The sequence below is a fragment of the Equus przewalskii genome, chromosome 5, assembly GCF_037783145.1.
Source record: "Equus przewalskii isolate Varuska chromosome 5, EquPr2, whole genome shotgun sequence".
Taxonomy (NCBI): Eukaryota; Metazoa; Chordata; class Mammalia; order Perissodactyla; family Equidae; genus Equus; species Equus przewalskii.
Window position 1 is genome coordinate 20,677,326 of NC_091835.1, and position 26,344 is coordinate 20,703,669.

At 44.0% G+C, this 26,344-nt stretch overlaps 1 protein-coding gene across 2 annotated transcripts in view; it reads left to right on the forward strand.

The window, feature by feature from the left end:
* Positions 1-24,235, forward strand: part of TRPM8 (transient receptor potential cation channel subfamily M member 8) — an 88,829-nt gene extending 64,594 nt beyond the window's left edge. Inside the window, exons 22-26 of one of the 2 annotated variants that reach the window (XM_070618647.1) lie at positions 4,823-5,013; positions 13,105-13,204; positions 14,250-14,283; positions 18,599-18,690; positions 21,330-24,235. In XM_070618647.1, the coding sequence (XP_070474748.1) occupies positions 4,823-5,013; positions 13,105-13,204; positions 14,250-14,283; positions 18,599-18,649 (376 nt within the window). In that variant the 3' untranslated portion in view covers positions 18,650-18,690; positions 21,330-24,235. The remainder of the gene's footprint in view (positions 1-4,822; positions 5,014-13,104; positions 13,205-14,249; positions 14,284-18,598; positions 18,691-21,329) is intronic. The other variant, XR_011539855.1, reaches the window with a different exon arrangement.
* Positions 24,236-26,344: the final 2,109 nt, after the last annotated feature.

A 26,344-nucleotide genomic window follows, 5' to 3' on the forward strand; every position in this document is an offset into this window, starting at 1 on the left:
TCTATTTTGGTTTTTATTACCAAATGGCTTTAATTACCAACTTTTAAAAAATCATTTTAACATCTGTTGTACAAGTCCCCTTCATTATCCTTATTCAAAACTTTCCTGGCTTTTCTTGTATATTTAACCACATAGAGGAGTCCAAGCCTTATCTTCTGAAATCCTTTTTTCTTTCCCATTCCAAAAAAAAAAAAAGCAACCTTGTGAATTTTATTGTAATGATGTTAACTTTGTAGAATCATTCAGGGAAAGCTGGCATCTTTAAAAAATGGTATCTTACCATCCAGAAAAAATAGTGTGATCCTTATTTATTCAAATATGTATAGTTTCTCAGTGAAGTTTTATGGTTTTATTCATATGAATCTGGCAGGTTTTTTGTTACACTTTTTTCCTAGCCATTTGTGGTTGTGAGCGAGATATTTTTTCTATTATGTTTTTTTAAGAAGCACTTTTTGATATGTAGGAAGGTTGTTAAAGTCTTGCTTATTTACTTTGGAACAAATCCCGTCTCTGGTCTTTCTTTTCTGTTTTTCTTTTATCATGTCTTGGAAGGATCCTCCTGTTTCTTATTTATTAAGCTCCTTTCTTTTTCGTCGTCTTTTTTTTTTTTCTAATCAGAAATGGATGTTGAATGTGGCCAGAAGAATTTCTAGCAACTATTGAAATGATGTTTTTTCTTTTGATCTATGATGTAGTCTAAAAATGATGAATTATATAAATGATCTTAATTTTTAGTCATTCTTCTATTCTTTGCTCGTGGCATCTTATTCTTTTAACATCCTGCTGGATTTCATTTGTGTAGGAGACTGTCTGAATCCTAAACATTTGTTATCTCTTGATAACATTTTTGATTGCAGTGAATTCTTGAAAGTTTGTCTCTGAGGGGGCCTCTGCTTCCTCCTCGTCTCCTGCTTCCTCCTGCTCTCCTGCTTCCTCCTCTCCTGCTTCCTCCTGCTCTCCTGCTTCCTCCTCGTCTCCTGCTTCCTCCTCGTCTCCTGCTCCCCTGAGGGTGTCTAGGTGGTCTTAGGAGCCGGAACTCAATTATCATCGCAAATCTCCTGCCACCTGGGTAGCTGAGGGCACAAGAGATCATGGGAGATGTAGAGTCAAAGGGAACGTAGCAGAGTCCCTCTCAGGGAAGATGCTAGATGGTCCGTGGGTGGCAGGGAGATTCTGAGAACCATTTGAGTTGGGGTGATGAGAGCCTGGATGGGAGAGACGGTCTCTAGGCTGCTCTGGACGTTGGGCTTTGCTGAGGGGTGGGTGTGCTTGTGTTGGCACTAGTGCGCAGCCTCTCCCCTACAGAAATGGAAACCAGTGTCTAAAGAACATGAAAATTATTCCAGCAAAGCAGTTTGAAGCAGTCCTCAATTATCAGCCTTCCCTGGGAAAGGCTTGTGTCTCTTTGTCTGAGTCTGGAACAGAGTTGAGAGAAAAAGAACAGTTTGGAAGCTGCTGCCATATGGGAAAGTGGACCTCAGTAAATAAACCTCAGCATGGCCAACCCCAGAAATGCATTATTAATGCATGATGGCTTTTGGGTGTTGATGCCCCGTAATCGGCTATCTCACCCACTCCACCTGGGATGTGGATAAGGGTTTTTGCTGTTTGCCCAGGAAAGGAACACTGCTTGCTGGATCCACCTGGGCCCTGAGGTGCAGAGGAAGCAGAGATTCCAACAGGAGGCTCCTTGCAGCCAACCGGGTTGTCCTGAAGAACAAGTAAAACAGCGATCCCAGGCAGAGTTCTTCAGAATAGAGAATGACGCAAATGCAAAGCTTGGTTTTGTGGGCTCTGGCCTAAATATATTGTAGATCATAGATTGGCAACTTTTTCTGTAGGGGCCAGCTAGGGTCTTTGCTTGGGCCAGTTGCCCCCATCCCCACTTCCTGCTTTATAAAAACCATTCTTTGCTCACGGGCCCTACAAAACAAGTGGGGGGCTGGATTTGGACCCCAGGTTGCAATTTGCCCATCATTTTCCAAGATGACCCAGAAGATATGAGATGTTCTTACTGCCTCTGAGTGACCAGTTAAGCCAAGATGCAAATCTCTTTCCACTTGGACCCTTCTCAGCCACAGTTCCACTTTGAGCTCCCAAGGGAGGGTGGGAGGTCCACCTGCCAGAAAGAACACCTTCCTCTGCTCTAAGCATCATCAATATTCCTTGCTTCACTAGGAGTTATTAATTCCTTTTGGACAAAACCTCAGAGTACAACATTCACTGCATTAAAATGGATGCTGTTGCTTCTTTGTGTTGGTGTGTTGAGTTTTAGGCATGGAAGGAGCAGTCAATAAAATCCATTTTTGACAGCATAGAGAAAATTTTAAGATGCTCCTAGGGACAATAATTTGAATGGTGATTCTTGTTCTGGCACAAAGTAGTAAACTGATTTCTGGCAAGTGCTTAGCCTGGACTCCATTAATTGGGGCATGTCCGTCGCCCTCTCTTACTGCAGTGGCCGAAGCCTGCAATACCCTTTGCAGACACAGAACCAGCAGAGACTAGCGAGGGTGGATAATGATGTTAGCCTCCAAGCACCCTGACCTACATTTGGAAGGAACGCCAGGCTAACTGCTGGATTCGGTTTGCTGCACTTCATACATCACAACCACTGTCTTTCATCTAACAAATCTACCACGTAGGGTTGACGTGAGAATCAGTCGAATAACCATTTTACATGTTTAGCATAGGAGCTGACATATGGTTGTTGTTCAATAAACATTAATTCCCTTCCCTTTAAAGACCACGCCCTGTGGAAGAGGCACTTGCTGCAGAAGCTTGTCCTGCACAAACCCAGGACCTGGTGTAGACCTCGGAGGTGTCCAATTCATCAGTAAACTCCAAGATAAGCAGAGCCAAGTTTATAAGCAAAGCCATAACCATTATCTGATTAGGTTTGTGTTTTCCTTGTGTGTGTGATCTTCTCGTGGCTGAAGATATTTAGTCTTGGATTGTCATGTGCTGAGGGTCAAGAATGAGGTCTTGCAACAAACGTATCTGGTTTCTCTGCCTTATCACTTCGTTCAGGTTTGGTCTGAAGTTTTCACCCAGAATTTGAAGAACTGGATGCCTCCCCCTAAGGATTTGCTTATAGGAGAATTCAAATAGTTCATGCTGCGTCTGTGGCTCTCTATTGATGTTAGCAATAAAAGTATCTTGGATGGTTGAGCTTCCCAAGTAGTAAAATGCTTCACTGTTATCTTTTACTAAATAGTCCAACCAAATCCTTTTGAAATAGAGCGTAGCTCAAAACATTTCATGCTCCCCTCTGTGGGGTGGCATGGTGTTTTTGCAAAGCAAATAGATGCTGGGTTGGATGGCAGAGTGCAAATCTTGGCTTCTTCATTTCCTAGTTGGGTGACTCAGACTATGTACCTACTCTTGCTGTGCCTCAGTTTCCTGATCTGGTAATCATAGATGAAAATAGGACTTACATCCTACAGAGGGTTGTTAGATTAATTGTCATCAATCTAAGTAGGCTACTTAGAACAGTACTATTGATGTTAGCAATAAAAGTATCTTGGATGGTTGAGCTTCCCAGTATATACCAGTACCAGTATAAGTACTGGTATATAATAAGTGTTAGCTATTTTATAGTCTTGGTTTACCTTGAAACTGAGAAATCAGTGGTATAGTCAGAAATTTTCCCAATAAATAGACATTTTTCTAATTCTGTAAGTAATTCATGCTCATGGCACCATGTTCAGAAAGCAAACAGAAAGAGAACAAAGAGCATCCATGATGTGATGCCCGAGATGACCATCATTCACGAGGGGTCTACTGCTCCCTGTGAGTTGTGGTTTACTTGGCGGAGATTATGTTGTTAGCGCAAGTGTGAGCCTAGTTATTTTCACTTAACATATATGATAAGCATTTTCCCAGAGTATAGACGTTAGTCACCAACATAATTTTCTTTTTTTTTAGATTTTTAAAAAATTTTTTTTCCTTCTTCTCCCCAAAGCCCCCCGGTATGTAGTTGTATATTCTTCATTGTGGGTCCTTCTAGTTGTGGCATGCGGGACGCCACCTCAGCGTGGCTCGATGAGCAGTGCCATGTCCGAGCCCAGGGTTCGAACCAACGAAACACTGGGCCGCCCGCAGTGGAGCGCGTGAACTTAACCACTTGGCCATGGGGCCAGCCCCCATAATTCTTAATGGCTGTGTAGTGTAATCCTATTGATTCACCGTAACACGTGATACATTGTCTCAGCATCGGACATCTTCATTGTTCCAGTCTGTTGGGTGGAAGGTGGGGACAGCTTGTCCTTACAGCGCTTTTGCAAACAGCCGTGTGTGTCTATCCATTCATACATTTTCCTTTCTCAGTATCTCCTTAGTCATAGGTTAAACTTCCAGAAGTAGAGTCGCTGGATCAAAGGGATGAACATTTGTAAGGCTCCTGATAAATATTAATAGCTTTTCCAGACTGTCTACAATTAAACTCCCATAAACGATGTTTGAGAGGCAAGCGATTTCTAAGAGAGTTGACATCTCAGGCCTCTTTGCATCTAACACAATAACAGACTAACGAACAAAGACACTCCTTGGAAGATCTTGAAACAAAAATCATTTTAAAGTTCATTGGACATTTTTTTGGTGCTTGGGAAAAAAAAACAAAAGCCAGACACAGTCTTGGCCCAGCATGAATGGAAGAGCGCCTGGTGCTGTGTTCTTCCGGGCCAGCACTAGTATGGATTCTGCTCTCCCATCTGGACTTAAGTTCTCCGAGCGATCACTTGATAGCAATATTACCGTATTTGGCAATTAAGTGATGAGGCCTGTGGAAAGCTAAGGCTGGACCTTCTCTCCTCTCCTCCAGCTACACGGTGGGCATGGTTCAGGAGAACAACGACCAGGTCTGGAAGTTCCAGAGGTACTTCCTGGTCCACGAGTACTGCAGCCGCCTCAACATCCCCTTCCCTTTCGTCGTCTTCGCTTACTTCTACAGGGTGGTGAAGAAGTTCTTCAAGGGCTGCTGCAAGGAGAAAGACGTGGAGTCTTCCGCCTGCTGTGAGTGGCTTGTCCGTTTGTGCTTGGGATCAATGCAGTGATTAATTTCAGGGAAGCATGCCTGGTCCCTATCTCAACGGGCGGGAATTATTCGGTTATTTCACTGCTCACATCAGATCAGGCATCAGGCCAGCCAATGGATTACTCAAGAGGAAGAGCAGATTAAGACAGTGTTGTGGATCTGCCGGGATAGCCTTATTTTGGGAGACTAACTTTTGGACAGACACAATAATAATATAAACAGTATGTTGAACAAGTACCAGTCAGGGGATGTTGTCAAAACATGACTTTGCTTTTGCTCTCTGTTGCTTCTATGAATTTATTCTCTGGGAAACATGAGCTTTGACTCCAGAAGGGCTTATGACTTTTTTGATTGTTCGGGAAATAGAAAATCTTACAATAACTTAACTTGGTAAAACAGTTTCAGTTTAGGAACTAGAACTTATAGTCCAGTATATTAACCTGCCCGTTAACCAGCCTTCAGAGGGGAGACCCCCACCTTATACTCTCCCAGCTGGCAGAGTTGTCAAGAAGCGTGGGCTGTTGGCTTTCCCTCTCTTTCTTACTCCCTCTGTCCCACTCACCAGCTGTGTTAGGGGCCCTCTGTGGGTTGGAGCACAGTGAGGAAGGAAGAGAAGGAGCAGGAAGTCCTTTTTAGAAAGAGGTACTGTTCGAGGCTGGCTCCGTGCTTTCTGCCCTGGCACATGTTTAAAACTGAGCCTTTAGCGTATGGGTGCTTGGTGGGTCCTTCAGTGGGTCCATGGTGGGCACCTCCACCCACACCCTCAACACTTGGCAATGCTTTCTCTGGTGGCTGCTCCCGGTGAGCCTGTGGTTTCCAGGAGTCTGGTCAACGCAGACTCTCCCTGATGGGGACCCACTTCCTTCTGGAAGGCAGGAGTCAATGTGTCCGCAGGTCAGTTTGTTCTTGCTCTTGTGTGGTCATCTGCCTTCTCAGCCCTGACAACTCTGGGCGGGCATCGTCTCCTGACCCTGCTCTGGGAGCCAGAGTCTCTCACCGTTGGATTCTCAGTCCCACCCAGGGCCAACGTCTCCTTTGACTACAGGGAGCACACATCCATCTCTCTTTGCTGGGTCAGGCTAGGTTTTCTTAACATCTGATCCTGGAGCCACTAAGCCCGACAAGTCTTCCTAGCCCACAGAAGCGTTTCAACCAAATTCAGCACAAAAGGAGGAATAGGCCTATTTTTACTCATCTGCATGTTTCGACACAAAGGAAAAGATAGAAAGGGCACCAGTGGCCCCTTCACCCTGCCCTCTAACCTCAAATTTAAGCCAGGAGATCCATCTCCGGGGTGGGGTCGGGGAGCCACTGCAAAGGCAACTTCTCCATCAGGCACAGCGCCAGCACCCAGGGTCCATGAAAATCTTTTAATTTCTTTTAAAAATCAGGAGAACTGTCTTTAATACCAACCCAGTCACAAAATATTTTGAATATTTCCTTTATCCAGGAAGGGGCCCATGATGGCAAAGGTGCCCAGGCCCCAGGGTGGCCAACTTGTCCTGGTATGCCCGGGATGTCCCCTTCTTAGTACTGAAGGTCCTGCTTCTTGGACATCCAGTTAGGGTGACCAGTTTGCCAGGGACTGTCCCGATTGTAAAATTGCATGTCGTGTATCCTGTCAGTTCTGGGGCCGCTGGTCACCCTACCAGGGCCCACAAAAGTCATAAAATGGCCCCGTGTCCTGACAAGGAATGTAGAGTTAGTGACTCAGGTTGGACCCAGCTTGGGTAGCTGTGGGATTTCCATTCTCAGTCTCTTTCTTAAGGAAAAAGTGAAGAAGGGCCACATTAGGTCCCTAAGCAGATCCATTATATATTAGTGTGTAACAAACACCCCAAACCTGGTTGCCTGAAGTAACCAGCACTTATTTGCTTGTGATCCCATGGTCCTTGCTCAAGGCGCGGCTGGTGGCTGGTCTATGTTCCTCGTGGCGTCCTGCACTTGGCAGGTGGGCCATGGGCTGAATGGTCCTGATGTCCACATGCACCCACATGTGTGGGGTTGACTGGGCTGTCAAAGGGAAGCCTCAGTGTCCCCCAGCTCAGGCTCCCACACAGGGAGGCTGGGTTCCCACAAAAAGCAGTTGCTGTGCAACCTCTGAGGTCTTGACTCAGAAAATCAGATGACGTCTCTTCTGCCGCTTTCTATTGGTTAGAGCAAGTCAGAGGCCCACCCACATCCAGGGAGGTGAGAATGAGGCCCCATTTCTCAATGGGAGGACAGCCTGCCTGCGGGGTGGGGGGGAATCTGTGGCCCTGTTTTGCCATCTGCCACACCAGGTTTCCCCAGAGCAGGCTGGAGGAGCTGATACCGTGAGACGGCCTGCCCCACCCCAACGCTGGCCTGTCAGAAGAAGGCGAGCTTCTCACAGTCCTCCTGACCCCGTCATTCACAGCTGCAACGAGCCATGCTGCTGGAGACGTGCGGATAGGGGCTTACCTCTCATAACTCACCTGCCACATTCAACCTAGATTTGACACACTAGAAGTGAAAACATTTCTCTAGCCAGATAGTTCTGAGCAGTCCAAAGTCATCTTTGATGCCTTGAACAGCTTAAAATAAAATTTTTTACACTATTACAGCTAAGACTGCATGCACCATTGGGAAACGCTCAGTATGTAGGCTGACCCCATGTACATACGTGACACTATTTGCTGTGTCTTTCTTGATCCTCATCAAGCCTGGGCAGGTGAGCACAGATCTTTAAGAAATAGCTTTTTCATCTTTCTCAGCGCTTACCTGATTTTCCTTTTCCATTCTTCTAAAATTGATACACTTTCACAAATCATTTGAATACATTCTAGGTTTTCCTTCCTTGAAAAAAACCTTTTCTGTGATCGATGTGGATGTTATAGAAATGCACAAACTTGGTTCCAGAAAGTGAACTTTAGCAATTTGGGATAGAAATGGGTTGACTTCTTCAATACGTCTTATCACTTCTATTCTAGACTGCCACCGAGAAGCAGTGAAAAAATTCTCGTAAAGTGTCTAAATAGGAGGATAAAAGTGAGAAAGGAAAGTCACTGAATTCTTATAAAGTCCAAAAGCAAGGAGCCCACCCCCCTCACTTCCTGCCACGGTCCCCATTGGAAGAGCTTTGTAGAACCCACCCCACATTTACTGCAGATCTGGGTTTAAAAACAGAATGAGTGTCGGGGCGGAGGGACACTGTGTGTACACAAGAAGAGCGACGCATGAAAGGGCCAGACCCTAGATCAGCACGTAGAAAAGAAACACTGTAAAGCCCTTATGGGGATACAGCTATGAACAAAGGCACATGGGGGCTGGGCTCGTGGGTCACCGCCTGGTGTGGAGCCAGACCTGAGACAAGGCAGTTAGCGTCATGGGGAGCCTGCCATATGGGGAAGGAAGGGGGCCTGGGAGCATTAATTCAGCAAGTACAGTGTGCCGTGTCCACCATGTGGCAGCCAGGCACTGTGGATACAGCGCTAAATAAGATAGAAGCCATCTTAGCCTTTAAACAGGGCTCATAATCCAGGAGGAAAATGAAAAAGCCTTAGTCGAGAAGTGCAGGAAGGGCTAGTTTAGAGAATGTGCAGGCGCCGTGATAGCCGCACCGTGCACGCTTAAACCCCGGACTAGAGTGAGTCGGGGCAGACTTCCTGGAGGAAGTGGGCCTTTAAGCTGAGCCCCAGAGGATGAGTTGGAGTTAGCCAGGCAAAGGGGCAGAGGTTGGGAGGCGGCCACAGAGCGAGGAGTGGTCAGAGAGAGGCGGAAGTTATAGAGGTCAGATGAGAAGAGAGAGGGGTCCACAGGGTCGAGGGCTGAAAAGGGACTAATGAAAGACCGTGGGCTGCATCCCACAGCCAGATGAAGCTCCACACAGTCCCTCTGCCTCCTGCTGCCAGCCCATCATGTCCCAATGAACCATCCTAGATCACAGGAGGACAAAACGTAGGCAGAAGACATGATAGTGTGAGAAACGAGGACATACATCATGAAGCCCACATCACAATGTCCCTTTGCAGATTGAACTTGTTTCCTTCAAGGCAGAAGTGAACCAAGAAACTCCGGGGGCCTGTTTTGGAAATCCTCAGATCGCCACACCAAGGGATTCTCTCAAATCCTGACGCTCATTCTCGTGCCTTGTAGAAGAGCTGTCAGTTTAGGGTTTAGCGGGTGGAGCAGAGTCTTGAGCTGTGTCCCCCAGCACTGGACCACTACTGGGAAAAAGGAAAAGTCTCTGTTAAAGGGGGGAAAAAAAATGGGTGTTGAGGGCAATTTGAGGAGAGGATAAGCTAAGGGAGAATCCAGTACAAAAAGTTAAAGGAATATGTTTAGGTTGTTCTTGTCTCCATATTGGTAAGTTAGACATTTTCTTCTTTGTTTGTGCCTTGTTCCTACTATTCACAGGTGTTGTGTCTCCCAGTGGCTGCTGGGTGTGTGCTTATGTGTTGCTCTCGGGTCTTTTCTTCACTGAACCTGATAAAATGGTCACCGACTGCCATCATTGGGTTTGTGGTCCATATTGGGCCAGTCCTTCCTGTCCTTTTAGTGTATCCCAAATATTTTGATGGTTCAGAAAGTAAAAATATGAATTTTACTAACCTAGACATGATAATCACTGGTAATTAAGAGAAATCTAACTTGCCAAGAACCATCATTTTTTGTAGGATTCCTTAACTACATAGAAGTGGAGACAAGATGCTCGTGAACGTGACCTTCAATATGGGTCATAATACTTCTGTGATGTCCCTGGAGCTCTGATCCCCTCAAGTCTGGTTTTCAGAATGTCGGTGTACCAACGCCCCCCAACTCATGTCACAGTTGAAAGAATTGTCATAGTCAACTCTTTTAATAGCATTATTTCAAGACATTAAATGGCACTTTGGGGATGTCATTAGCTATCACACATGTGTAATTGCCTTTCTTAATAAGAAAGGTGTTTTGACAATTTGGATACGTTGCTGTCTTTCTCCCCATCATTTTGCCTTGGAAGACAAAGTGAGTCATTTCTAACTGAAAGAATAAAAATTCTTTATAGCAGAGAGGGGAATTGGAAGTTGAGGTCTGGAATTTGACTGTGCTCAAAGACCACAACCAAAGACCTGAGGCACGGAATGATGTGTCCCAGCACTGTCTCTGGCTGTCTTGAAGCCGTGTTGTGGACGAGTGTCTATAGGACCTGGGAGGAAGGCTCAGGGCACAACTGGTGCCTTCAGATTTGGAGGCAAATGCAAAGCAAATTTAGAAAACGAATTGCCTACTAGAGGCTCTGGCAACAAGTTTTATATTTTTTCCTGAATGTTTCCAAAGAAAAACAAATAATGGATAAAAGTTGCAGGAAGGAAGATTTTGACTCAGTATAAATTAAAAACAATGTCTGACAATTAGTGCTATCTGGAAAAAAACGACTAGTTGTGTGAGGCAGTGAATTCCCCGTCACTGGCCAGATTCCGGTTGGGGATGGATGGCTGGAGGGGCCATGTGGGATGAGGGTCCACTCTCCAGAGATACATTATGCTCCGTCCAGGATCCGTGGAACAGGAAACTCAGGATAGAAGTAGGGACAAACCAGTCCTCCAGATTTGGGATTATATCCCCCCAAAATTTATTTAATGATTAAGCATCATATGAACATAAAAATGGAAAGAAATCCCCCAATTTGGCCAGCAAATGGACAGGAGCTTCAGCGCGAGCAAGCAAACAGATAGGTCAGAAATGAATGGTCTTGGTTTGGATCCATCTCTCCCATGGACCCTGGGAGAGTGATGATCTTACAAGTGGAGAATGTGAAGGTGTTGCTATTTCCCCTTGTCAAGCAGTTCTTATTCTCAGGAAGGAACCAAGCAGTAGAGGGAAATGAGAGAGCACAGGGCAGGATCTTCTCCACCCAGCATGCAGTAATGACGGGAGAGAGGGAGTCACGAGCCCATGTCCCTCACTCGAGACTTCCGGGCACGCCTGGTCACCGCCCGCTCATTTGTTTCTCCTTGGCGATCTCTAATTCCAGAAACCAGAGCTCTCTGTGCTTGCCAGAGCCTCTCACGCTAATTCATTTCCTAAATTTACTTTGCATTGGCCTCCGATGATGGGGAAGACATGAAATTTAAGCTTGAAATTGCCCCTTTTTGGAGAAAAATGCAAGATTTTTCAAATAACTTTCAGAAAAGGTAGAATCCAAACTTCCGCTTTTGGTACTTTTTGGATGACATCTTCAAATCATAAAAAGTATGCTACCCAGTAATTGCATTTTTACAAATTTTTAATTTTTCATGATTAAAAATGTATCCATATTCATTAACAGAACATTTGAAAAATATAGAAAAGCACAAATAAAGAGCAAAGGCATATATAACCCACCATCCAGAGATAAATATCGTTAACGTACTGGTATTTATTCTATTATTCTTGTATGAGTGTATAATAATTTGATTGCTCTGTGCATACACATTCATAATCTAATTTATCCATTTAATAATAACACACTGTGACCATTTCCCATAGCCATAAATAGTAATCTACATGGCAGTTTTTAACTGTAGAATATTCCACCACATCAATGTACCATAATTAATTTAACCAATCCCTTATTGTCAAATATGTAGCTTGTTTCTACTTTTGTGTTATTATATAACACTATGATAAACAGTTGCGTGCATTCGTTTTGAGCATATCAGTGATGTTTTTCCTTTGAGTTATTTCTAGAAGAGCGATTTCTAGATTATGGGTATGTACACATTTAAGTCTTTTGACATTGGCTGCCACCCCCTCCTCCCCCTTCTCATTCCCCATCCCCCAAGGCTGTAACAATTTGCAGGTTTTCCCCAGTACCTGGGAAGCCTGGTTATCCACATCTTTGCCAACCCAGGGTGTAGTCATTACTATAGATTCTGCTAATTTTCCAATTTGATTGGTGAAGAAGCTATGTTATCTTTTCAACCAGCACGTTCTTGACTGCTACAGAGGTCAGCCATTTTTTCTTGGTCGTTTGTCATTCTTGCTCTTCAGCCATCTGTATCCTTTCTGTGTTGATTTTAAGTACTCTTATCACACTTCTACACACATTTTAGTTTGAGGAAAAGATGTTGGAAACCACTTTGCTGGGAAAAATACGTTGGAAAGAAGTTCCTTTAGGAATTATTTTCTAAAGTGAATAATCACCAATTAAAAATAAACCCGTATTTGCCGTGTGGGATTTGCTTCAGTCCTGTCACTAGCGTATGGCTCTGTCTTTGAGTCCCAATGAATTCTTTTGAAATCCAGGGAGATCTTGTAATTGTTCCTAAACTCTAACATGTTGATGAACAATTTTAAAAGATAATTTAAAAATGAAACTAGATAAATTGGTTCCAGGTGCCCACCTGCACGAACATACGTGCTTTCTTTCCCCCATGAAGTCATATGGAGGATTGCTGTCCATTGCACTAGCACCTGAAACACAGGCCTCATGTTGATCTGTTCTTTTGTTTGCTCACCATCTGAAAGGCCCAGGCATGGTAAGAAATGGAACTAAGAATCTTACTGGAAGGTGTCCCAGTCCAATTTTACAGCGTGCCCTGCCTTAGGTAAAAGGAGAAGACTAGATGTAAGAATTTTCCTTGAGGTCCACACCCAGATCGCATGTTTCAGAAGGGTGGGAATGATGTCTGGTGCTTATTTTCCTCTCCTTCAAAGTTCCTAGCCCAGGGTTGAGAGTAGGCAGTCCATCAGTGATCAGCCAAGTGAATGATCGGTTTAGCGTTTTCATGTCATCAAAATGGAAGAGGTGCGTGTATGAGCTGTAAGAACCAAATTCATTAGTGAAATGATTCTGCTAAGTTCCAGAACACACAGACAGGCTCTAGATCAATCTCTGTTTGGAATAACGATTGCATTCCTGTTTGGCGCAGGCAGCTGCAATTCCTCAATGTTACCGAGAAATTCACTGATACGATGTCACTCTGCTGCTGTCGCTAGTAAGTAACGTTAGTCAGATCAGCCTGTGCTGGACGAATCGAGTTCTCCTGGTTCCAGAGTATCAGAAAATGCCTAGCAGGAGTTGACTGAGGAGCTAGGGGACAAATGAAATGATTTGAATGTTTTTCTTTGTCTCATTATTCAAGGTTTCAAAAATGAAGACAACGAGACTCTGGCATGGGAGGGTGTCATGAAAGAAAATTACCTTGTCAAGATCAACACAAAAGCCAACGACACGTCAGAGGAGTATGTCAGTCGTTCCTTTCTGCTTTGCAAGGCTCCCCTTGTATACGTAAGCTGGCAGAACATAGGCAGCGTATCTGAGCAAACTCTGTAAGGAGAATTTTCAGCAGAGAGCAATAGTGCCAAAAAGATATTACCTAGGGAACTGAAGATGACAAACATGTAAGCGTGAGTCAGCCTTTTGAGAAGGGCAAAGCCACCCATCTACCATCCTTATTGTCCTTTAAGGTCCTGGGAAAGAAAGAGGTATTTGGAGTCTGCAGGGCAGGGCAGGAAACACGTAACAAGTGTGTAGGTCCCTCTGCCGTGGCTGCAGAGGTGGATTTGGAAAACCCACAGATCATGGGCAACTGGCATCATCCTGCAGGGGTCCCATGTGTATCTCTGTGATGAAGATATAGAGAGGTTAGAAGATGGTAAAACCGTTTGGTTGATCTGTTACAGGCTGAGAAGTCCTGAACGTTGTTTATGAATTGCATGGAGTTTTAATAAACATCCCATACAGCTAGATATGTGACTAAATCCATGGATGGTGCACAAAGAATGGATTATGCAGGGTCTCTCAGAATGTGACCTTCTTAATGTGAAGTTACTCTGGGTAACAGTCAGAGCTCCCAACACATCTTGAAATTCACTCTAGCAAAAAAAGAGTAAATATAAGCACAACTAATCTGTTTGTTAGGTTTAACACAGCTATTGGGCTGCACAGGACGCATGGCGTGCTCTCTCTCCTTGAGTAACAAGGCAGACGCGCTAAGCTCTTCTCCATTCCTAGACTCTGAGATTTTGAGTTTGGAAGGGAGGGACCTTACAGGTCATCTCCCACCACCCCATCAAATAAAGGCTCCATCTCTAACTGGGGAGAAAGCGAATTCTGCTTTGGGTATTAGGAAGAAAGTCAAAAAGATAAATGCAGCTGATGTTTAGCTGAAAATGAAAGTGATCTGTATTTCGTCCTTTAAAAGACTGTAAAATGGAGTCTCATAGATTTTTCTCAATCTCTCTCTCTCTGTCTCTTGTTCGCTCTCTATTTCTAACTTCCTCGAAGAATGAGGCATCGATTTAGGCAGCTGGATACCAAGGTATACTTCTCTTTATAGTTTGGGAAATATATGTTTTTATCTCTATTATCTTTGAGCTGTCACTGAGAGGCCAGTGATCACGGTCAGAAAAGAAAAAAATTTAATTATTAACAAAAACATAGGTGTGACCCTGTTCCACATTCAGCTTTCTTCATCCAGTGCGTAAGGTCTGGGTGCTGGAAGGGAATTGCTTCTCGGATGCTCCCAGCCCATGTGGGGAATAGTGCTGAAATCCTGTTTCCGTGAACTCTAGAGTCTTTTCTGTTTCTGTCTAGCACAGGACCCCTCTTCTCTTTCGCTCGGCTGTAGAGGCAGGTGGAAGATGCTTACAATTACAGGGAACATTAGCGAGGCTCAGAAGAGCAATGTGGGAGCCTGCGAGCCTCTATGCTGGTCTTTGATGCCACTCTAATTTGTAACCAATTTGAAGGGCATTGCAAATACCTGAATACACATTTGAGCATCAGGCACAGGAAGAATGTATTCACCTCCAGCCTGAGCTGGGAAGCCAGAAATCATGATTAGATTTAGCAGAAATTAGAATCGATTCATAAGTGCTGGATCCCTGTTAGAATGTGAAGAGGAGACAATATCTGCTATTTCATCATGGTATTTTGAGAATGGCATCCTGGACGATAGCGTTCATCTTCCCTCCCAGCACTATGAGATTTAACAGCCAGACGACACCTGTCTAGTGTGGCAGAATCTCCAGCACCCAGTACTTCACCCTAAGGGAGGATCTCAATGCATGTTTGTTGAATGAATAAATGAACAAAAGGTGCCCCTCATGGAGCTCCAATGTGAGAATTTATCCAGTTCACAATTTCCTGTTGACTTATTTATGTATTTACCATCAGCATTTTGGAAAACCGAGGCCGTGTTTTCATGGGCCGCCTCTCCTGAGCTCTGTTGGGTCCATGCCTCATGCCATTCTGCCTCTCCCACCCTCCAGAGGGGCTCTTCTCTTCCATCCCAGTCTTCCTCTCCTTTCCTTCCCCTGGAACTTCTGGCTTTATACACGGGCGTCAACTACTGAGTGTGATGGTCCATTCTGCACTGACAATCGAATATTTTAGTCACAGTTCGCTTTAGTTACCTATCGCTGCACAGCAAACGACCCTACACTTTAGTGGCTTCCAACAATCATTTTACTTTCCCCTTGTTTTGGGGATCAGAGTTTGGGACGGGTTCAGCTGGACAGTTCTTCAGCTTCCTGTTTTCTCGGGTGGGTTTACTGGGCTGGATTCAGCTGGTGGTGAGTCCAGGATCTGGCAAAGTGCCTTTTCTCTCCCACCTGATGTCTTGTCCATGTGGCTTGGGCTTGTCACAGCCTGGTGGTCTCGAGCCAGTCCCCCTTCCTACGTAGCGGCTGGCTTCCAAGAGCGAGGAAGGAGAAACTGCCAGTGCTCTGGAGGGCTAAGCCTGGACCTGTCACAATGTCACTTCTACCGGTCTATTGATCAAAGCAGTCCCAGGCCAGCCCAGACTGAGGTGGGGGAGGAGTAACCCACCTGTGATGTGGGAGTGGCACACGTGTACAGGGAGAAAGGAACGGGTGGCAGCCATCTTTGGAGACGCCTATCACGGAAGAGTCTATCCTGTTATAGCTGCTCTCATTCTGATGTACTCTTGCTATTTTTCACTGAGGGGCTGGGAAGACTCCTACGTTATTGGAGTTGAGTATCTGCATGAACGATCACGCTAGGGTGTGGATCATGGCTATAATCAGTGGAGAGGGGAAAGAAAAGTGCTGGAAAGTTTTAAAGATGAGAAAATTGAAAGAATATTGAACAGAATGTATGAAAATAAGAATAAGGGATTGGATTCTAAGATTATTTATATTAGACATATAGAATATGTAATAAATAATGTATATATAAAACCTTATGTGACTATTCACTTTTCCCATGTCATATATTTATATTTCAATATATTGCTGGCTGCATCTGTGGCTAGGCCACATGGCAATAGTATTTACTGAGCCCCTGCCATGTGCCAGGCGTTGGGTTCAGTGCCTTCGAAGCACAGCATGGCCCCCGAATTTCATGGTTGGGTCCTTTGCTAAATGGTTTGGGTGTAGGAGCATTTTCAAGCTGAATTAGGTAGGACTGGATGGCAGTAAGGATGTTGTGTGCAGCATCCAGCCTGCATTCCAGATTGCCCGAGTCTACATTAGCTGGGGGCACGGCCAGCCGCTGTCTGATGGCCCTGAGTCCAGAGAATCAGGGAATGTTTGAGGCAGCTACGGAGGGGCCGCATGAACCGGGAACGTCGAGTAGGGAGGCCGGGTCATCCTGTGCAAGAACTTACTGCCTCTTTAGGCTCGATTTTGGGTGTTTTAGCTCAAGAGGGACTTATCTGGCATCCTCCCTTCCAAGAGCCCTCTGGGCAATCAGCGTGGCCACATAAGAGGGGCTTAAATAGTTTGGTTCAAGGAATAGAGGTGCCAGGGGCTTGTCCAGTTTTTGTTTGTTTTGCTGTGTTGTTTTACTTGTGGCTCCGCTTGGCGTGACTTTGGAAGGAGCTCATGGAAAGTCAGCCTAGGAGATGGGCTGGAGATTCTGAAAGCTACGCCTTGATGCTCTCCTTCCTCTGGGGCACACAGAGGATGGACAGGCCGGCAGCAAGCGTGGGAGGGGCAGGGAGCGACAGGGCAGGAGCCTCAGCCCTCTGGACACCTGTAACGCCTAGGTCAGAGGTCATTGGCAGAACCAGGGCACTGCACCAGCTGGCCCAACTCCCACGGGCCAGGGAGACCGCCCAATCAGTGGGGTTTGGGCAGGGCGACACGGTCAGTGGGGACAGGGGGCCTAAGCATTGGGGTTGTGGGAGGTGGGGGCTGAGGGAGTCCCGTATAATTGAAATCATAATTGAAGGCTGTTCACACGCATGTGCAAGCCAAGGGTCTCGGGGACCTCAGAGAAGTGTTTGCAGGTTTGATACCCTGTGCATCCCCCTGGCTGTGGAGCTCAGCCCCTTTGCCAGTTCCCACAAGAAGCCCACCTACACCAGGCATGTGGTAGGTTTGGGTAGAATTGGGGTGGATGCTGGGGAAGCCTCAAACTGTGCAGCATGGAGCCGTCGGCCGGCTGTCGCCCGTGTGATTTCAGACCTCTCTGCCCCCGCTTCTTTCCTGACCCCAGCCCCTTCTCCTCCTGCTCCCCCGCCCCTCCCTCTCCTTCTTAGTCCCTCCTCCACCCTCTATCGCTCCTCTTCTGAGCAACAGGAAAGCCTCTCCTTTCTATCCACAGGGAAGTTTAGGAGTCATCACTGTTTCTTGAGCGAGCTCTCGGAGTCTGCCATCCCACTTCAAACAGCTCGTTCAATCATTTTACTGTCAACAAATACAGGGCTTTCCCAAAAGCTCCTCTAGTGAATAAGAAATTTCTCCATCTCATTATACCAGAAAGCAAAGTCATTCACAATTGACCTTAAGTCTGTAAGTAGGGATCTCACATGCCTTCTTTATTTGGGGCAGCCATTCGTCCTTATGGCTTCTTTTTGTTCTTTTTTAAAAAGAGTTAAATGAAGAGGTTATGACTGGAAATAAGCCCAAGTTAAACATGGAGTTTTGCCTGAGTAAGTGACGTAGCAAGTTAGAAATCAACTGTATGGAAATGGCATTGCGTAGCTTTTATCAAGGGTACCAATGTGGCATGTCATTTAAAATGAGCTTCGTGCATCTGGTGTAATAAACTTGTGAAATATGCATTATCCAAAATAATTTTATTTTGCCTTTTACTTAAATTGTTTTACTCTTTATACTGCTTTGTTCTGAGGGCAGCCACTTTATTTGCAAAAACTTGATTTATGAGTATTGTATCATTTTAATTGTCTTAGTATTATACTTTTGTCAAAGCAAAACTTCATTGGAATCTTATAATTTTATTAGTATTCATTACAGATAACATTATTGTTTCTATATATTATTTCTCTGTGTCGTTAAAATCTGTCATTTCTAGGTAGGAACCCTAGGGACTTGCCTTTGAGTAAAACCAATACCAATCGGTGCTAATGATTATGTGCTAGTGATATGATTTCAGAAAGTAGGCAGTGGGCAGGGTCTGAAAGAGCATATCACTCATTCTGCCCTATTCCAGGCGTGTCTTACACTTGCTGTTTAATATATATGTCTGTTTCATAAAGTAATAATTTAAAAGTCATAGAGTAATGGAAAAGTCATGGAGTAATAGTTTAAAATTTAAAGTTGGAAAATTGATCTTAAGACCAATGAAAAAGTCATGGAGTGATAATTTAAAATTTAAAGTTGGAAAATTGATCTTAACGTCAATTCTCTTTTTTCCCCCTTTCCAAGCTGAATGATCTGAAGGGTCTTCTGAAAGAGATTGCTAATAAAATCAAATAAAACTGCACGGATGCTGATGGAGGAAAATCTCATCATAGGAGGTAAATCATTTTAATGAGTTTTTGCCCTGAAAATTGACATGTTTTAAGATGAATCCAAAATCATGGTATTTTTCTCAGTTCTTTTATTTTCACACTTGATCAGACTGGAAAACAACGCATTGTGTAAAAACTTCAAACAGTACGGGGACATAGGGAGGAACAGTGGAGCCTTTCCTCACGTTACTTTTCCCACCAGTTTTGCACTGGCCAGAGGCTAGCAGTAAGGTCCAAGTATCCCCTTGGATCTTTTAAAAGCACCTGCAAACTCTACAGCTATTTTGGAATTAATGGAATCAAGGTCACATTGTTCTAAGATTTGGTATTGTTTTTCTTACTTAACTCTGTATTATGGATAGCATTACAGATCAGTGCCTAAAACCTGCACTTCATTCTCATAAGACATTATTTATGTTTATTGCTATGGACTATATAAATGTATGTTGATCACCTTTTCACTACCAGAAATGTTTTAGTAAGGCATTCAAGGTTTCTGGCAGTAGCTCATTTGCACAATAAAAATGTAATTCAATTAACCAGCAGAATAGAACCCAAGACTTTGCACCATGATCTTCCCATTTGCTTTAATTGTGTCCCATTACTTGTCCCAATTCTGAAACCAAATGTTAAAAGTGTTGTTAGGGACACGTGGAGCTAGGAAAAACCAGCAATGGGCATTCCATGTGACTAGGATTTTTTGAGAAAGTGAATTGCAATTAAGACTTCATTTCTTCCTTCCTTCCTTCCTTTCCTCTTCCCTCCCTCCCTTCCTTCCTTCCTTCCTTCCTTCCCCCTTCCCTCCCTTCCTTCCTCTCTTGCTACTAAGTGCTGGCAGAACTGTGTTGGGATCTGTGCTGAGGCTCAGACACCGATTACTGCCTATGCTGTAGATACTCACACTGCAGAACTTCTCTTCACCGAGTGACTGTGTTATAGGGGTAATTGTGTTGCATCAGCTTCCTTTCAATATTTCTGGTCACTTGGTACTTTTCCTTGGGTTCTGACAATTATTAATCATATTAAAAAGCCCTCTTCTATGGAGGACGTTGTTTGGGCAATATTGATGCATATTTTATATAATCTGAAAGACGAGTATAGCTCCGTAGTTGCTCAAGAGAATAAACCTCCACATATTTAGGAAGAATGTATTTCAATTCTTTCATAGTAGTATTTAATGAAAACAATATTATACCTTACAATAAATTATAATTTGAGTTTTGAAACATTTGCCATTTTGTTTAATTGGTGAGCTGAAATAGAGAAAAAACAATCAGGGAGAGATAAAACAATTGAAAGGATTTTGAAAAGTCACAAAGGTGTAATAATCAGAAAAGATTCAAAATGAGATGCGCACATCTGCCTCTTTGAGCTCTAATCTCCTCGTCTCTTGTTCTCTTTCAAATGTGTTGACTGTGAGTAAAATGAGCAGACAGACTGGCTTCTTACCAACTTGCCCTTTGCTTAAGCTGAACTTTTTACGAATATATGGTGAGCTAATTAATTGATGAATGAACTTGCATTGAGAGAAGGGCCTTACATTATTTCTCTGTGGGCCGTCCGTGAAAGAAAGAGGCTGAGAGGAAGAGCTTTGAGAAGACAGGTGCCCCGTAAATTCTTAACCACTGATATCTTTAGACGCAATGAACTTGGCATGCCCAATTTTTTTTTTTTGTATTATTTCTTCTTCTGAGTGTAAGATCCACTTTCTTCTTTTTGGTGTTGCCTGGCTGGCATAGCCTTGAGAAGTTCTCTGTAAGTGAAATTTTATAGGTAACCAGCTATATGCTGCTAAAACATCATTCTTCTGGTTGTTCCTTGATACTTCTTTATCTAGTGGGGTGAAGGTAATCTTTCCTTGCGGTAGGGCCAGGGGAAGAGGATGACAACCCAGATGGGAGTGAACTAGCACCAGTGGAGGTAAGGCAGGGAGCCAACACTCTGAGGCAAGCCTTTATCTCTTTGCCCTCCTGAGCTCTCCATCCCTGCATTAGCCTTTGATCCAGTAACTTGGGCTGAAATCAATAGACAATTGTACAGACATTTTTCTTTCTCCCACGCTAAGGTGGAAAGGAAATAAGAACCAGGATGAGAGTAAAGCCATTTGTTTTTCATGCCTTTATACTTAGGAGTGGACACCTTCCCTAAGGACCATAGGGGAAGTAAGGTCACTGGAAATTGTTCAATCCCTACATAATAGTCCATTGATTCTTGTATATGCTGCACTTAAATTCTAGATCAGTGAAAGAATTTGAAGTTCCTTTGGGTGTCATCATAAAACTATTTCTATAAATTATTGCAGCTCTTAACTTTATTATCAGCTCACTCTTTTATTTACATGGAAGCCACTCAGCAGATAAAGTCCTCAGAAACTTTCCGGGTCCTAACCTAGGCTGAATGAGTTGAGCCTTGACCATTCAACTGTAGTCGTTCCATTCACACTGGCAAGCTGGTCAGAACTCACATCTTTAAGAGAACAAATGGTCTTGTAGCCAGTTCAACAGCAAAAGAAAATCTCTCAGTTTTTGGTGGTGTATTTGGACCCATGCCCAGTGTATCACCAATGTATTTCGAAGCCGATCGTATCCTGAGAATGGGAGTGGGAAATCAATTCTTAACACAGTGTTCTTTCTCTGTTTTCACAGGTCATCTCAGATATCTAAGGGAGAAAGATTCAAGGAATGCTGACTGAGCAACAATTTTCTTATTGCCCTAACTGAGATTGGTCAGGCCCTGGGTACACAGCAGATGGTTTTAATCACTCTAGCGTGCTCAAATCTGAGAATAAAACGTGTGATTGATTTCACACGTGAGGATGGACAGACAAGAAGAACATCTCCTACGACGGGCTTCCCCTGCAAGTGGCCCTATTACTTTGAGTCTCGGTGACTAGTTCTTGCTGTTGATCATTTTAAAGTGTGTTCCTGCGTCCTCGTTTTTCCTTCGCTTTTCTGACTTTTGACCCACGCCTATGATGTAACATGTCTCCTAGGAATGAGAACCTGGTCGTGCTTCCCTGCGGTAGCGTTATTTTGTTTATCTTCAGTTGATTCTCCACTATTTTCTAAAGTTTTGTATTATGTGACTAATTATTTGGCATATTGTTAAGTTTCCCAAATCAGATCAAACTCTAAAACATGCTGGAGCAAGAGGACTCTGCTCCTTTCAGGAGAAATTACTTTCATTTCTCTTTATGCTTTTTATCTATCAAAGGCTATCATAGCATCTTTCCCTCTCAACATTCACCAGGAACTCCAACTGAAAGAAGTACCCCATCCTTAACCATGTGAAAAATCACCACCAATAAATGGAAACCTGAGAGGCACCACTGATTTTGTTCTCATTGGGTGCTCCTCATATTTATGATTTTCTGATTAAAAGTAATTCATGAATATTCTAGAAAATTTAGACTACCCAGAAAAGTAGAATGAATATAAATAGTCCCACTACCTGAAGATAATCACTCTTAACATTTCTGGATGTTTTTCCAAGTCTGTTTTTTTCTATGCATGTTTTATTTCTCTTTTAAAATTTTACCTAGTGTCATCATACCACATAGAGAATTTTACATAAGCTTTTTCACTTAGTATTTAACCAAAGACGTTTTCTTTATATTCATGGTCTTCTTAAACGTTATATTAATAATTGTGTAATATTCAACCTCTAGTGATTTCTGTAATGTTGGTCACTGAAGACTGTTTCCAGTTGGCCAGTGGAGTGAGCATCTTTGTGCATGAATCTTTTTCTACATTTGGGAAAATTTCCCATGGTTAGGTTCCGAGGAATATGTATTGATCGTCAAATCATTTACAAGGGTTTCTCATAAGTGTATAGCAAATAGGAATTATTAACTTGAGTATAGGATATGCCATACATGAACCTAGAACTATTAACATAAAATATTATATTTAATCCTTAGTTTAGGAAGAAGCCAATATACTTATTTAAATATAATAGATGGTGAAGGTGTTGGTATAGAATTGGAGAGGCTATCTTGTTGAACACTCTAGTCTCAGTTTTCTCTGGAAGTAGTGGAACTTTGCCCAAAACAGATGTGCTGGAAGTATATAAGGCAATCTAAATATCCATAAATAGTTATTTCAGCCTTGAATAGACTGTAAACTCAGTGGCTGAAGAAGGAAATCTTAGAAGGAAACTATTAAAAGATCATCTGATTAGAAAAATTACAAAGGCATGAACCAAAAAAAGGTTTTTTTTCATTTTGTCTGGGCAGTAGTTAAAATGACTACTCATAACATTCATAACGTTTGCAGGGAACGAACACAAATAGAAGGTGTCTTTTTACTTAAATCTCATTAATGGCCTAAAAGGGAATCTTATTCAATGGGGTTGATCCGTTGTGATTTTGGATGCTGAAAGTCGATGGGAGAAATTTTACATGACAAAATTTGTCAGTGAATGGAATTTTCAGAATTTCTCCATGAGGGAATCTCGCTTTCATTTCACTGTGGCAACTAGGATATCTGCCTTTCCTGAGACCACTAAGAAGAGGCTTATGTCATCTCCATGTTGACTGGAAAAATGGAAGTCTATGGCATTGTACGTAAGATGGTGCAGGGAGAAAAAACAGTCCCAACCTCTTACCCTCGATTTAAGTAGTGAATTTGAAGAAAATTAGTAAATAAAATTGAAAACCTCATCATAGCATGATTCACAACAACCAAGGACCATCAACAGAAGATTGGATAAAGAAGATGTGGTATATATATACAATGGAATACTGCTGAGTCAGAAAAAAGACAAAATCATGCCTTTTGGGACAACGTGGATGGACCTTGAAGGTATTATGTTAAGCAAAATAAGTCAAGTGGAGAAAGACACTGTGTGATTTCACTCATATGTGGAAGAAAAACAAACATGGAGAAGGAGAACAGATTAGTGGTTACCAGAGGGGAAAGGGGTGGGGGTAAAGGGACACATATGTGTGGTGATGAATAAAAACTAGACTATTAGTGGTGAACATGATACAGTCTGTACGGAAACTGAAATATAATAATGTAACCTGAAACTTATGCAATGTTATAAGCCAATACGACCTCAATAAAATAATAAAAAAAAGAAATGCCAAAAAAAGAGAGAAAATCTCCCAGAAGACAAAATTTAGCATTACTATTGGCTGATCCCCTTGAATGTGTTTGTCAGTATATTCATACTTCCACTGAGCGTGTTTTTGTTAAGGAGATAGGTCTGTGTGTACATCAGTATCAACATTAAAAGAAATGACACTAAAAGCTGAGCACTTGAACCCTGCTCAGAGTTTGCTTGTATTAGAGAGGGAATTGTTTGGTGTTTTCAGCTCGGCATGTCTGATCGATGTGTTTGTATGGTTACTCTGTGTGATTTTTGTGTGTGCTGAGTCCTTATTTTAGGTGTCGCTCAGGAAAATAGCGCCTGGATTGACTGTACCTCTAATGAACGTGTTGTCTTTGTGTAGGGTACCAAGTGTGTCCTGTGTCCGTGCACACAACCCCTGATGATCATGCAACTTGGTTCCAATGAGTGTGTCCACCAATTAAATAATGAGGAGGAACTGTCCTGTGTTGCTTTCGTCATTCTATTGGGAGTGAAAAAAGAAAATTCCTTAATTCAGTCAGATTCATTTCTATAGAGATTGGGTCCCCAAGTTACATGAGCTGACTTCTCTTGCAGATGACTAGAACATTCTGCTTGAATGGTAGTCAAAGGATGTGCCCTGTGGTTCTGGTTCTTGCCAGCATGACCAGATTCGCCCAGCCACCTTTCGGTCCCCACAGTTAGGCCTGTAGCCGTCTGTCTCCTAAGGGCCCCCAGCTTCACTGACTCAGAGCCACTCCTATATGTGACCACCCCTCAGATACACCTCGCTGTTTCTGAGGTGACAGGGGTCTCCTGTGGGCCCACAAACAGGTACCCAGGGTCTTGAGGCCAAGGTGGATGTCCATTGTCCACAAACCCACGTGATGATGGAGCCTCAGGCCCAGCCTGGGACATGGTTTCCTTGCTGAAGGCAGGGTCATCCAAAAGCCACATTTGTCCCAGGGAGAATTGGGAAAGTGTGGCTTCCCTCACTCGGCTGCTTTTGGTCCTCGTGGGACTAAACTGTGTGGTTGCCACGGAGACAGCCGCTGCCTGCAGCCTCTGCCTCAAAAAGGAAAGCTCCGAAGTGAGGCCCCGGGCTGAGCCCGAGCTGGATTTCGGAGACAAGCATCCCAACGCCCTCCCCAACCTCTCAACCCAGGCACGATTGGACGGGCCTTTGTTCTCCTGAAGGTGGAAATGGCTGGGGGAAAGCAGCCTTTGGTGGCTGGCCCCACTCATTGGTCAGACCGGAGTGGACATTCTGAACTACAGTTAGCTTAGGACCCAGCTGGGGCTCTGGGGCTGCACGGACACATTTATAACATCAATTCTTTCAAATCAGTTTTTTTCCCCCTACAGAAGTCCTGTTTGACAAGGAGATAGTTCCCTCATTCTCTTTTAAATGCAATGTGTTGTAATTAAACGTCCACTGTGGGCCCTTCTTGGGGAATGAGGATGGCTCAAAATAAATGACAGGAATAGGAGGCCTCTGTTACAACCTATTAGAGGAGATGAGGTTGATTTAAGACACAGGACACTGACCCTAAGAGGCCGTACGCCCAAGGCAGAAGCAGGTGCAAGGGCAGTGGGACGCAGACTACAGAAATCCCCGGGGCGGAAGGATTCGAGAAGCACCTGCTTGTGCGACAGGTGGAGGAAATTGGCTTCCCCGGACTTCCTTTCAAGGAGACCACTCCAATATCTGTTGGCAGAAATGCCCTGAGAAGCCCCGTGGGCTAGAGAGCAGGGCCCAAGGAGCTAAAGATGCTGTGCACAGGCAGGGCTGAGGCATTTGGAGTCGCTGGGGCAAGATTAAGGAGGATTCATTGAGAAGGGGGGACAGCAAAAAGGGCGGGCTAGGAGGGGCGTGTTAAGGGGAGAGCAGTGTGCTCTTCTTGGGACCCCCTCCTGAGATGGTGCAAATTGTCAGGAAAGAAATATACAAACCATGAAGCAATCACGTGATCTTCTAGCCCATGGACTACGCCATGCCCGTGAGCCCCGCCAGCCTCCCGCCACGCTGGGTGATAGCAGTATCCTTCCAACACGTTTCCATCGAAGCTCTCACCTCTCCTCTTGATTCTTGACACTGTTCTGAGTTATCTTCTCGAAGCTCAAGATGGAGCCCACCATCGCCTGCCCATGAGAATCAATGGCTCCCTATTTGCTAAGTCCTGCCCAACTCCCTAATATGGAGTTTGCAACATGGATAGCCTGGCCCTTACCCACATCTGCAGACACATGGTGCGACCTCTCTGTCTAGTTCCAAAACTCCGGAAACAGCTGCCTGGCACACACTCCATGCCAACTGCCCGTGTGGCCCTCCTGGCCCAAGCTGGATGCTGTGTCCTCCTCCCCGCCCGTTTCTCATCACTGACTGCCCAGCGTTCCAAGTCCCAAGAAAACCACGCTGCTCATATTGTCCTCCCTTCCTTCTGGATTTTTTTCCCCTCTTCCCCCCCTCACCCCACTTTTATGCCTCAATGCTTTTCTAATAAGAGGTGGCATAGTGCCATAGTCTGGAACTACAAGACAAATTTGCCTGGTGTGAATCCCAGCTTCACTGTTTGCTGGCTGTGTG